Source organism: Melospiza georgiana, chromosome 2, assembly GCF_028018845.1.
Source record: "Melospiza georgiana isolate bMelGeo1 chromosome 2, bMelGeo1.pri, whole genome shotgun sequence".
NCBI classification, from domain to species: domain Eukaryota; kingdom Metazoa; phylum Chordata; class Aves; order Passeriformes; family Passerellidae; genus Melospiza; species Melospiza georgiana.
The window spans coordinates 76,965,180-76,981,429 of NC_080431.1; the positions used below are offsets into that span (position 1 = coordinate 76,965,180).

Consider the following 16,250-nt stretch of genomic DNA (forward strand, 5'->3'; position numbering starts at 1 on the left):
TGATTTCATACTTGATGCCTACTAGGTGCCTTTTTAGACATGCCTGCCAGAGCTTTTATACAGGTGTGTTTGATAAATTACAGCTTCACTGCCTTTTCCTGTCTGCTCACTGCTGATTTAACACCTCATGGATTGCTTTTCCACAGGCTCTACAAGAGGAGATTAACGTTTCTGGCAGTAAAATAAAAGTGAGTTACCTGAGCAGCCGCACAGCTGGCTACAAATCAGTGCTGAGGATCAGCATGACCCACCCCACCATCCCCTTCAACCTCATGAAAGTCCACCTCATGGTGGCTGTCGAGGGACGCCTCTTCAGGAAGTGGTTTGCAGCAGCCCCAGACCTGTCCTACTATTTCATCTGGGACAAGACAGATGTCTACAGCCAGAAGGTGTACGGGCTCTCAGAAGCCTTCGGTAAGTGACCCCGGGGTTTGTGCCTCCTTTTGGAAGCAACTAAGTGGCAGTGATAAACCTTGTCCTAGATCAGTATGGTCTGCCTGCAGACACATGAATGATCCCTGCAGATTTACTGCAGCTCACATTCCCCAGGAGATGAATCACAGAATGGTTTAGGTTGAAAGGGATCTTAAAGACCATTTAGTTCTAATTCCCCAGTCATGGGCAGGGATGACACCCTTTAAATCAGGTTGCCCAGAGCCCTATCCAACCTGGCCTTGAATACCTCCAAGGACAGAGTGCAAGTACTTACCTGTTAACTGGCTCATGGCCCAGCACATACATCCTGAGCTGCTCCCATCATATTCATACAGAAGGAATTACCTGGGACTAGAAGTGTTTGGCTACCTCTCACCTATAGCCAAAAACTGTCAACACTGCTTTGAAAGGAATCCCTAGGACAGAGCCCTGATTGCCACTGCTCCTTGTGCCTGACCTTCAGGGCTGGTCTAATCTTAGTTTCCTCTTTGTTACCCATTCAAGAATGCCATCCCATACTGGGTGTTTAATGAGCAGAAGTAATGCAGTTCTGCAGTGATTGCTTCCCATCTGTCAACACCCAGTGGACATTCAGTTACAGGTCTTCAACTGAGTCTGGACTAGTCTCTTCAGGCTGCCAGGAAATGGTATCAGCAAAATGGGAGAGATCTCAAATTAGCAAATACAGCTCCTGTTGACAGAAGCATGGTTCATTATGCCTCATAGCTCAACTGAAGATAAGTCTCTTTAGAGATGCAGGATGCCTGGTTTTTTAGGAGTAAGAATAGGTGCCTTCCTCCTCTCACTCAGGCTTAGCTGCCTTGAGCAGGCTGGATTATGCACTCTGCTGAGCCTTACCGAGCTCAGAGTCCACACTGAGAAATGTAGCATATCCCGAAGCACTCTGCGTGCATGCTCTTTAAGATGCTAGATCACCAGTGGGTCCTGGAGTGCTCCATGAAACAACTCTGCAGCTCCAGAGTACACAAGCAGGTCTGAGGACATCAGCATTCATGCCTTCAATGATTCCCACCTCCAGAACAGTGGAAAACATTGACCTTTCATTTCCTAACTTACATGTTTTTCTGATACAATCTGCAAAAGGCTATGTTTGATGGCGAATCCTGAGTTCTCTCAGAGCTCAGCACTTTTCAAAGACACTGGTAAACTTGTGAGATCAGACAGGGTTTTTTTCTATCTAGTAAAAAAAAAAAATCTATGTAATTGCTTTTCATTTGTGTGGAACTTGCAGTTCTACTCTGCTTCAGCCGTAAAGATTAGAAGAAGAAAAGCAGACCAATGAAAATGGTCCTGCTTCTTCAGAGAAAATTGTAAAAGAATCATTATTCTGTCAAAACCATTATTTTCCTTCTGCTGACAATTTTAAGCAACTCCAGTGTATTCAGTGGAGTTACTCCTGAAAGGCTCTGATTAGACATCACGGCAAGCAAATTTTGAACATTAACAACGACCACAAGTCAACCTGGCTGAGACTGCTGCCTCTGAGGGACTCACTGCCCCATGCATGAATTGCACAAGTCTTTACCTTCCAAGAAAGATCATAATCAAGATTAGGTTCCTGGCATGCACTCTGATAAGAGAAATTAGATAGGAGTAAAATTCTCCCATTTGAGAGTCCATCAGTGGTGTACACTCTCAGATCATAGAATACCCTGAATTGGAAAGGACTCCCAGAGATCAAGTCCTAATCCTAATATCCATTGTCTTAAAATATATCCTTAAAACATATCTTTTAAATTTTTAGCACATTTGCCCAGCACTGACAATGACACTGATCTTTTTAGATGCAGAATACACTTTTAAGAAATATTTAGACTGTGCATTATGATGATGACATTTTCAATTGAATTAGCAATTTTATGTAGAAATTCTCATACCCCTGCTGAATTGTGACTCTGTGTGTGCTGGCACTGCATTTCTGAGTTCCTAATCTAAGGAGTCTTTTGTTTCTCTCTTGTTCACAGTTTCAGTAGGTTATGAGTATGAATCCTGTCCAGACTTAATCCTGTGGGAGAAGAGGACAGCTGTGCTTCAGGGTTATGAAATTGATGCTTCCAAACTTGGAGGATGGTCCCTGGACAAACACCATGCCCTCAACATACAAAGTGGTAGGTTGTCTGTGACTCATAACAAGAGTAATGCAGCATTGCAAGACCCAGTTGCTTCTTATCACTAAGAATTCAAGAAAAAAGAAAGAAACCTGACCAACACATGTACTCTCTCGTTTATTTTACTAACAAATTATTTCTAGTAACCTACATTTAGAAGCGGTTTGATTTACAAAATGTAAAAGAAGCTGGCCATCATGAAGTAGTTGAATGTCAGCCCAATTTTGTAGTGTCCTAAAAGAAGGGTATTATGAAGGAAAATATTCCTGAAATAACAAAGAGAGGCCTATTCAGATTGGAGCTGTCACTAAGCATAAATCCACCCAGAGGCATCCTCCAATGTGCAAGGTGTACTTGCAAAACAAGAGGTTTCATGGGTCCTAAAGGAGAATGGAAGGTTCCAGAGGCGTCAAAGACTGCTGAGGACTGCAGAAGGGAAGCTTAAAAGCTCATCTGAACATGTTCAAGGGTGGAAGCACTGTGTCCCTTTGTATAACAGTGGTATGGGAGCAAACATCTAATTCAACCCACATCACTGCAGAGAGTGCTACACTTAGAGGGAAAATAGATACAGCTCCTCTAAAACTTTGCAGATGAAACATTTCTCTAGAGAATGTCCTATAGTCTTCCTGGCCCTTACTTTTCCATGAGCTATGTAATTTCTTTTTTTTTTTTTTTTAACCTGGTAGACTGCAAATTGCAGGGCAAGGAGGAACAGGAGACAGGGCAGGTAAAAATTCATAAGATGCTGAAAAGTGCATTTCATTTAAAGGTAAAGATAGTCTTGTTCTCCCTACATGTTTTCCTTCTGCAGGAAATGTGATGGGTCTAAAAGAAATACTTAATTCAGAAAAAAAGGGTCCTCATTTGAAACTATCACAAAACAATACTATGAAAGATGACCAGCCTTCTTGCTACCTAACAGATTCCCCAGCTGGCATGCAGCATTGCCAGTTTGTGCTCCCTTTGGTCTCCGTCTCCCTGTTTCTTTAATTTCCATAGTACTGTTTTCTCTCTCTCTAGGCATCTTGCATAAGGGAAATGGGGAAAACCAGTTCATTTCCCAGCAGCCACCTGTAATTGGAAGCATTATGGGCAACGGCCGCAGGCGGAGCATTTCTTGTCCAAGCTGCAATGGTCTGGCAGATGGAAACAAACTCCTGGCTCCTGTTGCCCTAACATGTGGGTCTGATGGAAGTCTTTATGTTGGAGATTTCAACTACATCCGAAGGATCTTTCCCTCTGGCAATGTCACCAACATACTGGAGCTGAGGTACTCTGTGCTGCATGTGGCCGTTAGAGTAATGCTCTTAAGTTCTGCAGAAATCCTATGTACCCAAAAGAAAAATGAGCATAACTCTAAAAAAAAAAAAAAAAATCGAACAACACAGCAAAACAGAGAAAAAGCTGTCTGGATCTGCCTCTTCTGCAACTCTGCTGACTTTGATTTACACCAGAGAAACACAGGCCTAGCGAGTTCTTCCAGAACTGAATCACATGCCAAAAATATTGACACATTTCTGTGCTGCTAAATCAGGCTGTGCTGATGTCTGCCTTTTCCTGTAGTCAGAAACCAGTGGGAATGCTGAAAATTAACCAGCAGCCTCTGAGATAACCTAAACTTGGAAGGACACAGCACTGATGATGATATGTAAAGGTGAATCAGGACTGATAATCACTCATAATTTAGACAAGATGATCACTCTAGGCAGTCACAGACTGGAGTTTTCTAGTTGTTTTTTGAGGGCACAGCTGTGGCAGCCCCCTTCAGTTCCCAACTGAGCAGCAGTGTCAGGCTGAATATGCAGATGGGAAGCATCTGTAAGTAAGTGGAGAGTTTCCTTTTAATGCCAGAAAGCAAAGGAAAAAAATATACCAGGAGAAATAACGAGGAAGGGGCAGGAACATCCATTAAAAATAATGAAGCAGAGAGAAAAGTATGATTCGTCACAAATTCTGAGAAAATTGAATAAATTGTAACTGAACCAAATTTCAAATTGACCTCACTGAGGATATTTTTCCTATCTAAAATTTCTACAAATGCAAGCATAAACTTCAAAGCAATGGGGCTTTGCGTGGCCTGAAAAGCCTCACTCCAGGAAAGTCAAATAGAGGTAAGGGAGTGTTCCTGAATGAGTCTTCTGTGCTTCACAGGCCTGAACTCAGGTCCTGAGAAGTCAGTATGAGGATAGCGTGCTGGGAAGGTTCAATATTCCCATTCACCTCTCAAAATCTGGCCTGAAAGTGAGAATCTTCCTGAAAGTAAGATCCTCCCTCCTCAGATTTAATATCCCCCTGCTGCTGAGGACAAACATATTACTGCATTTCTGCAAGGACTGCAGCCAAATTTGTGCAAGATCCCCTTTGCCCCTCACGCACAAACATGCCATGGTCATTAGACCTCGCCAGAAGTCCTATTTGGCGTTCAGAACCATCCTTGTAGATCACTGTGCATGGAAAAAAAATCCAGAAAGACACCACCAGAAGGCTGGCACTTACAGAATATCTGCCTTGGTATGGGCACCTCAGAGGGCTAGGGCACCTTTCAAGTAAGGAAGCGAGAGCCTCACTTCTGCTATTCTGTTCCATGACACATGAGAACATAATATCTCTCATGTTTGTAAGGTGGGAAGCTGGGATAAAGCTTCAGACCTGGTCCTCGTTAGAGTGTAATATCTATCCTTCCAGTGCCAGAAAGTTATTTTAATGACCAAAGGTGAAATTTCCAGAAGAGCCTAGGTGAGTCCAAATCCCATTTCAACAGAGTAGGATTAATATCTCTTTCCCAGAAGTACAATTCTGAAAACCCAATCCCTGTTTCATTGTCAGTGGAAATACCAGACCAAACAGAGGTTTTGCAAAGTATTTCCTCATTGGGGAAGAGAAAATTGGAAGCCTTGACAGAGTAGCCTTGCTGGCTGTTGTGTAGAGGCACAGAGTTAAATTTACTCCAGAGTTAAATCTGCTGCAATGATTGCTGCTTCATCTGTGCAAGCACTCAGGTTACTGGATCTAATAAACATTTCTTCACTCTGGTGTGCTATAAAGTAAGTGGGTTCAGATGTTGGCTGGCTAAAAGGAAAGCCATTGCTTTTGGATGAAATGGAGTTTGCTTGTATCTTCTCAAATCAGCATCTCCTTTGAGATTAACACCCTCACTGTTTGGCTCCAAGGTTTGTTTGCAGGGGTGGGTTTGGAGTGTAGTGCTCTGGGAAGCAAATGCATTGTGGGTCACAGAGAGCTACAGCTGGGTGTGTAACTTAGACCTATGAAAAATGTCCAGCTCAGCATAATTTCAGTCCTCTGGGCTGGAGTTCATGAGGTTACAGCAATGACCTGCCACCCATAACTGTGCAACTCCTAAGTTTACCTTTGTAAATCACAAGGTGTTGCTTTGACTGAGAGTTAAAAAAACTGTAAAGATATCTGCATCTACATCTATTTAGCTCAGTGCTGCACTGAATGATAGATAAAGTCGCATGGTCCTATCTCTTGTGTGAGTGAATAACTCTAAGCAGGTGAGATCACACTTCTTCTGTGATATGCAGCAGTACATAAGTGAGCTCACTGCCAAGTAATATCCAATATAAAATACATCAGTGTCATTCCAGCTAAGTCTTTATTTATTATTGCATTGTGTGATACAGTTACTGTCAAGTTTTCAATCTGCTAATAATGCATCGAACTGAGCTGCTAACACCTCATTCTTTCTTCTATTCCCTGCTTTCCTGTCTTCTGTCAGAAATAAAGATTTCAGACATAGGTAAGCCAACCAGTAGAGAATTCTTATGCTGCTCCCTGTCTTGTTGCATGTTGTTACACAGTGAGCCACAAGTGCCATTTCCAGATGATTCAATAGCAAATGAAGCTGGCGTGATTAAAACTGGCGGAGGCAATCAGTCATCAGAACTGGGAGCCATTAATCACAATGTGAGCCATGCAAACTTCTGCATGAGCTGTTATAGCTGGAGACAGGGGAAATACAGGGAGAACAGAGAAGCAGGGTAACAGGAGGAGGATGGGGGGAAGAAAAATGGATGGGAATTAACCAAGAAAGTAGAATGGGAACAGCATCAGGATACAGATTACTGGAACAAGTAGTATGGAAAAATAGTTCTCATACAGTGAAAAGCCTTCATTTGGGTTTGGGGGGGTTTAACAAGCATAATGAAGATCCCTATGTGCCCCAGCATTACTCAGCCAGGGAAGTTAGTTTTTGTAATATTTTTCAGTCTGAGCTTTCATAGAGAGCTTTGACATGTGAAAGTCTGTCAGACTCAAATAGGAGGTAGCGCAACTCGGAATCTTAGCCAGAAAATGCAATAAAAGAGTAATGACAAGAAAACAAGATAAAAGAGAGACTCCTAAATTGGAGCTTTGTCACTAAGAATATTTGTCACTTGGGTTCACTGGAGTTTCAGTGGGTTTGATCCAATCAGTTGCATTCCAGAAGATGTCGACTTCCTGTCACTGACTGTGTTTGCGAGGACTTCTTTGACTCTGACAAGTTTCCCATCCTTCTCCCTGGTTGCTTTTCTAAATCAGAAGCTTAGACTGTGTGGAGTTGGGATTTTTGTGTGTGTGTGTTTAGTTTTCCTTTGCATTTGGGATTGGGGATTTTTCTTACTACATGCTTTGCATTTACTATTTCTTTGACTTCATAGAGGCTGTGCTAAACTAGAAATGTTCTTTCATCTGCATGCCTGGAAATGAAATGGAGTAGAAACTGATTTTTTATCCTATTGCCAGAACAATAATGAAGGGCTTGAGTTTCACAATATAATGGACTGGCCCAAAGCATCTATTAGCAGGGCTGGGAGGTTGGTACCCAAGACCTTTTCACTGACTGGCCTCATCAGGCTGAGTTCCAGCCCCCCAGGTACTCTTTCACATCATTTGAAGACTATAGAAAAATTCATTTCTCTTTGGAACAGCCAGGTTGTATCCCTAATGCCCAAGAAATACACAGCCACTGAAGTGCATCTGCTTTGACAGTGAAGGGCAGCAGCTGGATACCTGTTATGAGAAGAGGTTTTGTGTATGAAAACAGTAACTGAAAGAAGATCGATGGACTGGCCACAAACACTGCAGATTGGCAGAGTTGGCAGGGCTTCAGCCTTTAGGCAGTTTCTAAAAACTAAGAAATTAAGTGAAATAAATCCAAGACATGCCTGCTTCAGTGTAGCCTAAAGGGGATGAGGGAGGGAGGAAGCAGGTGAGGAGCTCCAGATCAAATCCTTCCATCTGTGACTGTGTCGAAGGAGTCACCCATCTCTTAGTGCCTGTTCTGTGACATTTGCTTTAATACTTCTTGCTAGGAAGTCTCTTTGCTCCTGACCCTCAAGGAAATGAGTGTGTGTAGTCTCAGCTAAAGCTCCAGTGCTTTAAACTCCAGAAGGTCCTAAGCTTGACACCAATGACCAGTAATGGTGTAAAAGGGGAGATCCACAGGGCTGAATCATAGTGGTTTGGAAAAGCTGAAATCCATATGCTAAAGCTGCCTCAGTTCAGGGGAAAGGAATTCCTCCCCAGTATGTAGGCTGTGGTGAGCTTGATCTCCAAAGGTTCTGGAGCTACCCACTAAGAGGCTTGGCTTTACAGCTCTGTGTGTGTAGCCAAGATCTAATTCTGCAACAGCCTAAATGAGGGATGTTAGCTAAGCCAAAAAGCATCACCAAATCATGATGCCTTCTTTGTAGGAACATGGAGGGAGTGAGCCATTTCTGTCTTGCAAATATACAAAAACTGGCCACTTAAATTTATTCTTCCTTTTTTGTTTCCATTAATACTGTAGAGAGAAGTCTACAATTAGTGACAAAGAGAGGTATCTCAGCAAACAGCTCTAGGATCAGATAAAAAGTCCCTTGCCATCTCTGGATTGGCTTATGGCATTGGTATAAAATTTAAGTGTCCAGCATGTCGCACTAGAAAGCTTTGGGCATCACACACAAACTGCAAACACTAAAAGACCAAGTGCAAATCCAGCTCACTGCACTGTGTGGCTTCCTTAGGTATTAATCTATTGAGTGTCACCCAGGGAAAAAAGACCAGTACCTCACACAAGCTACAATAATTAAATCCTCTGGGTCTGAGCTGCAGGGTGCTTAGCATGGAGCCATGGAAACACAGCCCCACTGAGCAAAAACCTCCTGACTGCAGGAATTTGGTGGTTCTTTAGTCACCAGCAAATGTACATGGCCAGCAAAACTCAGAGGAAAAGTGGGTAGCTGGCAGAGAAAAAGAGGTGGTTTTGTGTCCTTAAACAGAGACGTCAGATCCAAAGAAGCCCCAGGGGTTTATCCAGGTCAGTGGTTGTGAGTAGCTAATTTTGGAGGTGTGACTGCTCCTGTCTGTTGGCCACAGTGGGTGCCAGATCTGTACAGTGACCAGTAACAGAGGTTGTCCTTCGAGGAGGTGATAGATGCCCTTGCATTTGAGAAACTAAGATACAGTTAATCTTGTGAGACGAATGTTGAAAATAGTCGGACAAGTCCTACCCCAAAAGGTGATATTTCTCTCCACTGCTTGTAAAGGGAATCAAGGCAGCCAGCTCTGATGTAAGCATCTACTTTGTAACCATCTAAAGCTTGGTGAAATTAATCCCTTGGCATTTTACAGAAACCAATAAAAAGGTGTAGTGTGCTGTGCTGATGTTTTGTAGGGAACCTGCTGAAAAAAGGAACCATCTCCCTTTTCTCATCTCTTTTCCTTAGAGACTGGCTTCCCAGTCTGGAGCAGGAGGTTCCTTCCTAGGACTCCTCCAAAATATGGGCTCTGGGCCCAAAGGGAAAATACCAGCCTCTGTTCAAAGCCTGTGCACGTATTATAGTACAACTGAAGCAATTCACAATTCAAACCTCATGCCTCTGCCAGCTCACCCTGGCAATTTTTTATCACCCTCACAATTTTTTATCCTGTTTCTTCCCTGTACCTGTGCGTAAGGAATCACATAAAGCACAAGCACTTTAAAATGGAGTCTGAATCTCTTAACATACCTGCAGAGCTCCCTAAATGATACTGGTACTATCCTCTCCAAATAATGAGAATGATAAAAGGGAGAAGGCAGATGTATGGAAGAGACTATACATAACCCCAAAGAAGTGGGATCACTGTGGACGTGGAAGATTTCCCTGTGCTTTCCCAGCACATCACTCTGTCACAAGTATACAGGGAAGCAGTATCACCTCTATTTCACTTTGGCTTGCAGAACCATGAGACTGTTCTCATTCCCAGTGACTACACCATCATGCCCACTAATACCCACCAAAGTGTCAGTTCTTGGCTAGGGACCAGCCCATCCCATCCCATCACTGCAATTTCAGTGTTATTGCTTCAGGGGGTTTAAAATACAAATGCATTGCTCAGGTTTTCTTCTAAAAGACTGTAATAGCTCAAGGAACACTCTGAATGGGAAATCAGCTCTTCTTCCACTGTGATTTTCTACTGGCAGTGCCAATATGGGATAGATATTCTAAGACTACAAATAATATAGCCGATCAAGTCTTTTGAATAGTAAAAAGTCTTGTCTTTTGTTTTGGACTTTGACCTAGCTGAGAAACAAGAAGGGATAAAAGGGGGGAAAATGCCTTCTCTGCTTCACCCCAGGCATATTTATTTCAGTTCCTGTTCAGCCCAGTCCAGTTTACCACTTGGATTTGCCTTTGACTGTGGTTTTAAATAAAAAGTGAATCCCCAACGTGCCTGGCTCCACCACTCATGCATTATCACAGATAAAGGAAAGCAGTTTGGGTGATTTTAGATGACCAGGGTATGTTTATTTAAGCATCTTTCACCCTGAAGGATCTCAAAGTGACAAAAAAACCTCCAGTGTATAACACTGTGCAGTTCATGCTAGGGCAGAGTACAATACTAACTCTCTGCAGTGCTAAAAACAGTTGGCAGGGCCAGGGGGGTAAATTCCAGCTTGACTGTTTTAACAGGTTGTTTCAGCATCTATTCTAGACAAGAGCTGGGAGTAGAAAATTGTTTTAAGAGCTGTCTTTTTTACAGAAGATTGTAATCAATAATAAAATCCACCAGAGTGGGGCTGTGCAATCCAAAAATTAGTCACAACAATATTGCTGGGAGAGGGGAGCAGGAATTTCTCTCTGTCCCCATTTTTCTCCATCTCTGAGTAAGTCATTTGCCTTTGCCCATCTGCACATAGCCTGCTCTAAAACTCTGGGAAAGTTATCTGTGCTTGCCAGTCAAAGATGGTAAAGGATTGCAAAGTGCCATTAAATCTGTCCTCCTCTTGTCCACCTCCCATGCAAAATAGAGATTATGAACAGCTCAAGAGCTTACTGACATTCAGCAGGGCTTTGTTAGGACAGTCAGCAAAAAATGCAAGGCCCTGATCAAAATGGATGATGGATTCCCACAGGGAACTTCTTCCACCAGGGTTGAAGCCACTTGCTTAGTGTGAGTGACATGCAGGTAAATGAAATAATACCCTCCCAGCCTGCTGTCATTGGGAAGGAATACAGATGGAGACTGAACTGTCAGGCTGGAGCTGTCTTGAAGGTCAGAGCATTTTATTTAGCAAGAATCAGTGTCATTTTTGGAGATGAAATCTGTTCAGACTTTAATAGGATAAATCACAAGGGATATTCCAGAATAAATCAGAAAGGTGCTTTTCCCTCACCCGCACAGTATTAAATAATTTGAATGAAGAACCAATTTGCTGCTTTTTAAATATGAGAATAACTCAGTAATTTTTACGTGTCTGAAGAGGGGGGTAATTTTCCTAATATAAAGGTTGAGAGGAATTTTCTATATGCAGAATAAAGTCAACTGTGATTGACACTCAAGTTTCTAGTCAGCTTCTCCTGGAACAATTCCATTAAGTGCAAATATGTGAACTGTGGCCTAGATTTTTATTATGAATTCTTTGGATTTGATGAGTTTGGACAGCCTGAAGATGTTCTGGAGAAAAGTAGATACTTTTCATACTTGTTCTAATTACTAGTTAGGCTTTCTTAGAAGGAAAATAAATCTGTTCAGGACAAATGTTAAAAGTCTAACCTGTTAGTTTCAGGCTTAGAAGAGATGCAGCTCATTACACACTAGTAGTCAACAATTTTAATAAAAGATATTAATATCTTAAGTATCTATGTTAAAATACAGGTAAAGTCCTTGCAAGACAATAGTTTAAATTTTGTCTAAACCCATCTGGTTGTTTTTTTCTGGCCAGTTCTATTGGATGCTTTCCATAAAGTGGATTCTAGTTTATTAATTTCTTCAGTCTTGGGCTTATTTAGTGTTGCAGTCATGGAGCTAAAAATATTATCATTCTGTCTGCTCATCCTGTTTTCTCAGCCACCCTTTCTTGTGTCCAAGGAAACAGTGAGCAGAGGGTGTTCAACAGGGGACTGATGTTCAGGTTCCTCAGTTCATGCTTTACTTGGGGCAAAATGTGCCACTCAGGAATTACTTTTTTTCTCTCATCATTGAGGTCCAGCTGAATTCAGTGGTAGGATTCCCTTAATCTCCCTGAGGGCAGAACAGAACTTTAGAGTCTTTGCTGGAGTCAGCAAGAGCACCAGATGAACCTTGATGCAGTGATCTTGAAGGGTGTATCTTCAAGTGCTTTATACAGGGAGTCTCCTTTTGGAGTTTGTATTAGTCTTTGTTGGGAGGGCAGATTTTTCTTTCATTATTATTTGTTTTATTTCCCTAATGTTCTCTGTTTTCCCTTCACTTCCTGGCACTGCACGAACACCAGTTTCAGGACTATGTCTGTAACAAGTTAATTAAGCAAACACAGGCACTGGAACTCAATCTGTAGTAGTTCCTGGCATGGTTTTGGCTCACACTCAGACCAGAGAGCCCTTTCCTTTGGTTGCTTCCCTCCATGCCAGAGAGCACCCCAGGCACAGTGACTGCTAATGGATGCAGCTTGGGATCCCATGCTGTAACACACCGTGTACTAACCTTGTCCAAAACAGCACTCCTTCACTTTCCCGGTCTCTCTGCCCTATGCGTTTTTATTCTCTAAAGTGTTTGCATTGCCTGTTGACTTAAGGAAGCACATCATCCAAAAAATTAATGATGTCATACCCTTGTTTTTCAGCCACAGCCCAGCTCATAAGTATTACTTGACCACAGATCCGATCACCGGCTCCATCTACCTCTCAGACACCAACAGCCGACGTATCTATAAAATCAAGTCAACCACGTCAGTGAAAGACATTGTGAAGAACTCAGAGGTCTTGGCTGGAACTGGGGATCAGTGCCTCCCATTTGATGATACCCGCTGTGGAGATGGAGGCAAAGGCACTGATGCCACCCTTACAAATCCCAGGGGTGAGACTGCTTCTTCTCCACTGGCTATTTTAAAGGGGGTTTTTTGAAAGCAGCTTGTTTAGTCACACTGGAGATTGCTCTCCTCTCCAGTTCTGAAACACATCCTAAGGGCTTGCTCCTGGAAATAAGTATGTCTCACCTTCAGCTAGTTGTGTCATGTTTCTTCAAATTCACATGGCTGGGAGGAATGCCAGGCCAGAGGGGTTCAATGATGGGCACATGTCCAGAGGGCAGTGGAACAAATCCACCCATCACTTTTATACCTGTGGAGCCACTACTCCTCCTTACCAACAGTGCTCGGTCCCTCCCAACCTGGGCAGGAATCACTAATATTCAATTCACTGAGGCTTTCTTGGCATTAAAAAAAGGCCTTTAAGCATTGCTGTGTGTATATATATGTAAAAGGGCAGCAAAACTAGCATACAGCTCAAAAATATGCAAATGGTGGTTTAGACATTGACATGATGTATCACAGCATGTAGCTTAAATCCTGTAGGGTGTGGATACTAAATTTGATATGAGAATGGTCTAATTCAGCTTAATTTTACCTGGTTCCAGCATCCTGAAATGTGATAAAAGCACAGTCGAATCAGAATAAAAGCATCACGCAGCCTTCATGGCTGTGAACTAAATTGTTCAAAACAGGTTTAGCCAAACATATGCAGTCCTGTGTGTAGCCAAGACTTCAGTCTGGCAATCTCAAGGTAACAAGCTCTGCATATGGAGGAGGTCGCTCCTCCCAGCTGTCCACAGCACCTCAGAAAAATAAAAACACACGGGGATAGAGATGAGGTGGAGAGGGTAGAGATGAGGAGGAGCAGATAGAGATGAGGTGGAAGGCACTCTTTGTGCACAGATTTTCGACCGTGTTTGTGAAGAGGGCTGCAAAGGACACCCATGCAGGAATGTTTTATTGAGATGGGGTGGTTTTGCCTGTTATGTGTTGCCTTCTGCGCAGCTGTTCAGAGTGCAAGATTATTTATAGGTTCTTGACTTTGACATCAATGTGCTGCATGTTTTTTTTTTTCATTGCACTGGAGAGTGGTAGCTCCCTCCTTCCTCAGCACAACAGTGGCCAAGCCTATCCCAACCTCTTTGTAAAGCAACCCCTCAGCAAAACTTGGGGATCCTTTAACAAGTGCTCCTGCCTACGACAGCAGGTTTGGACTAGATGACTTTCAAAGGCCTCTTCCAACCCAAACCATTCTGTGATTTTATGGAAAGTTATTTCACTGAGAGCAGATGAGATTCCCAAAGAAGTTGTGGCTCTCTCATCTCTGGAAGTGTTCAAGGACAGGTTGGTTAGGGCTTTGATCTACCTGGTCTAGTGGAAGGAGTCCCAGCCCATGGCAAGGGTTTGGAACTGAATGATTTTAAAGGTCCCCTCCAACCCAAACCCTTCAATGATTATGCGATTCTCAGGAAGTTATTTTTCATGACATAGAGATGACATTGTTGTTACTGAATCCAAACTGATTTAATGAGCTTTTGTGCCAGGTCTGGCTCTGATTTTTTGGCTTTGGTTTGGTTGGGTTTTTTGTTTTTTGGGGGGGTTTGTTTTTGTTTGGGTTTGGTTTTTTGTTTGTTTGTTTGGGTTTTTGTTTGGTTGTGGTTTTTTTGTTATGTCAGCTAGTTGTTTCCTGGCAAGGATGCAGAAGAATGTACTTTGGAGGACCTATTTTTTTTTGCCAAAAAGCATCAAAACTCAGACTTCTACCCCTGTAATATTCAAAGAGTCCAGCATGGTTTCCAAGCTCTTGAGAATCCCATGAGTTAACCATTATATTGGGCTAAAGTATTGTCAGAAGCACAGATAAAGTAAAGGAACAGCTACTGGTGGTCAGTTTGTAGTGTAGAATTTGTCTCACTGAAATGAGAAGGCTGACTGAAAGGAAAATTAAGTGACTTGCGCAGAGATATTCAGGCAGTCCAGCAGATGAATCATGAGATCAGGGAATCCAGAAATCTGTAATCCAATTTTCTGCACCTCTTTGAAGTTCAATCAGTGCAAAACAAATACCCCACCACTTTTGTTGGTCCTCTGTTCTCCCTTCTACAAGATAAGAGGAATATTATTCATTTCCATCCATGGGTGAATGTTACAAGGTTTAGATGACTTATGTTTCTGCTTTGCTATAGCAAACAGCTCTGGAGTTCAAAGTTTTCAGCACTGAAATCCATCTTGTTGGCAACTGAAGCTCTCAGGAGACCATTCTTCCACCTCAATCATATAACAGCAAAATTCATGCATTCATTCCTCATAGCTCCAAAATTTCACAAAACAGAAGTAAATTGAGGGTGAAAGAGGAAATGACATGAAGCAAAATGACAAGAAGAAAATAATAATGCAGAAAGCAAGCCTGCACTGCCAATAGAAAGCTCCTAAACAGTGTTCCCTGATCTGATTCTAACCTGACTTTGCAAATTCTGCTGAGGCAATGGCTGTGGCAGGTGTGACTCACTCCCCAGTCCCCTCAACAAATGATGAACAGTGAAAACTCATGCTGACAATGTAATGTCACCATTGTTTATGCTCCCACAGTCGTTCATCCTAGCAGAAAAATCCAGCAAATGCTCTTCCCTCATGTATTTCATAATAGTTCAAAATAAAAATTATTTATTGTACAAGTAACCAGTAGATCTCAAGTGACCCTCTGCTTCTGAGTCTTGGCAGGCAAATAAACACTCATAAGTGAATGGTAAAGGAAATTAGAAGACTATTCTGTAGCTATAGAGATATCAGCTGGCCAGGGAAGGACTTGGAAAGTCAGTTTTTCAAGAATCATTGCTCTTCACAGAACTCTACTTTTTAAGCCTAAAGCTTTTTTTTTTTTTTTTTTTGCTCTGAACATAACTGCTTCATTCCAAGTATGATTTCTGTATTTTAAGGACATCTTTGCACTTTTTCAAAAATCATAAAGAATAAAAGTCTTGCCTTTCATGATGTTTTAATTAGCTGATATTTTCAGCTTGCTGGAACATACTGAGGGATACCTTCCAGCCAGATGAAAACCAGCAATTCATTAAGACTGGAGAAATAATCGCAAGCTGTCATCATATGCCTTTGCATATATCTTTAGTCCCTTGGACCAGTCAAGCGTCTGGTCTTAGTGGGTTTTTTTGGGTCTCTTCACAGTGGAAAGAAACTAGTACCCTGAAGGTGGTTCATTCTGTGACTATGCACATGTTCAAGGTGGGATGAACCCCATTCTGGGAGTTCTGGTCTTCTCCTGGATCTGATAGCCTGAAGAGTGAGGTCCCCACCACAGCAAATACAGTTCAGAATGGTTCTGCACATTCTGAGCAGCACACTTTTCCCCATTGTTTTGATCACTTCCTCCAGTTTTCACCTCAGCTCCCTTGAGTTCAGAGGGAATGCTT

At 42.3% G+C, this 16,250-nt stretch overlaps 1 protein-coding gene across 5 annotated transcripts in view; it reads left to right on the forward strand.

Moving 5' to 3' along the window:
* Positions 1-16,250, forward strand: part of TENM4 (teneurin transmembrane protein 4) — a 594,684-nt gene that overhangs the window by 527,577 nt on the left and 50,857 nt on the right. For 4 of the 5 annotated variants that reach the window (XM_058018885.1, XM_058018886.1, XM_058018887.1 and 1 more), the window contains 5 exons: positions 147-414; positions 2,421-2,564; positions 3,588-3,837; positions 6,307-6,327; positions 12,637-12,869. In XM_058018885.1, the coding sequence (XP_057874868.1) occupies positions 147-414; positions 2,421-2,564; positions 3,588-3,837; positions 6,307-6,327; positions 12,637-12,869 (916 nt within the window). The remainder of the gene's footprint in view (positions 1-146; positions 415-2,420; positions 2,565-3,587; positions 3,838-6,306; positions 6,328-12,636; positions 12,870-16,250) is intronic. The other variant, XM_058018889.1, reaches the window with a different exon arrangement.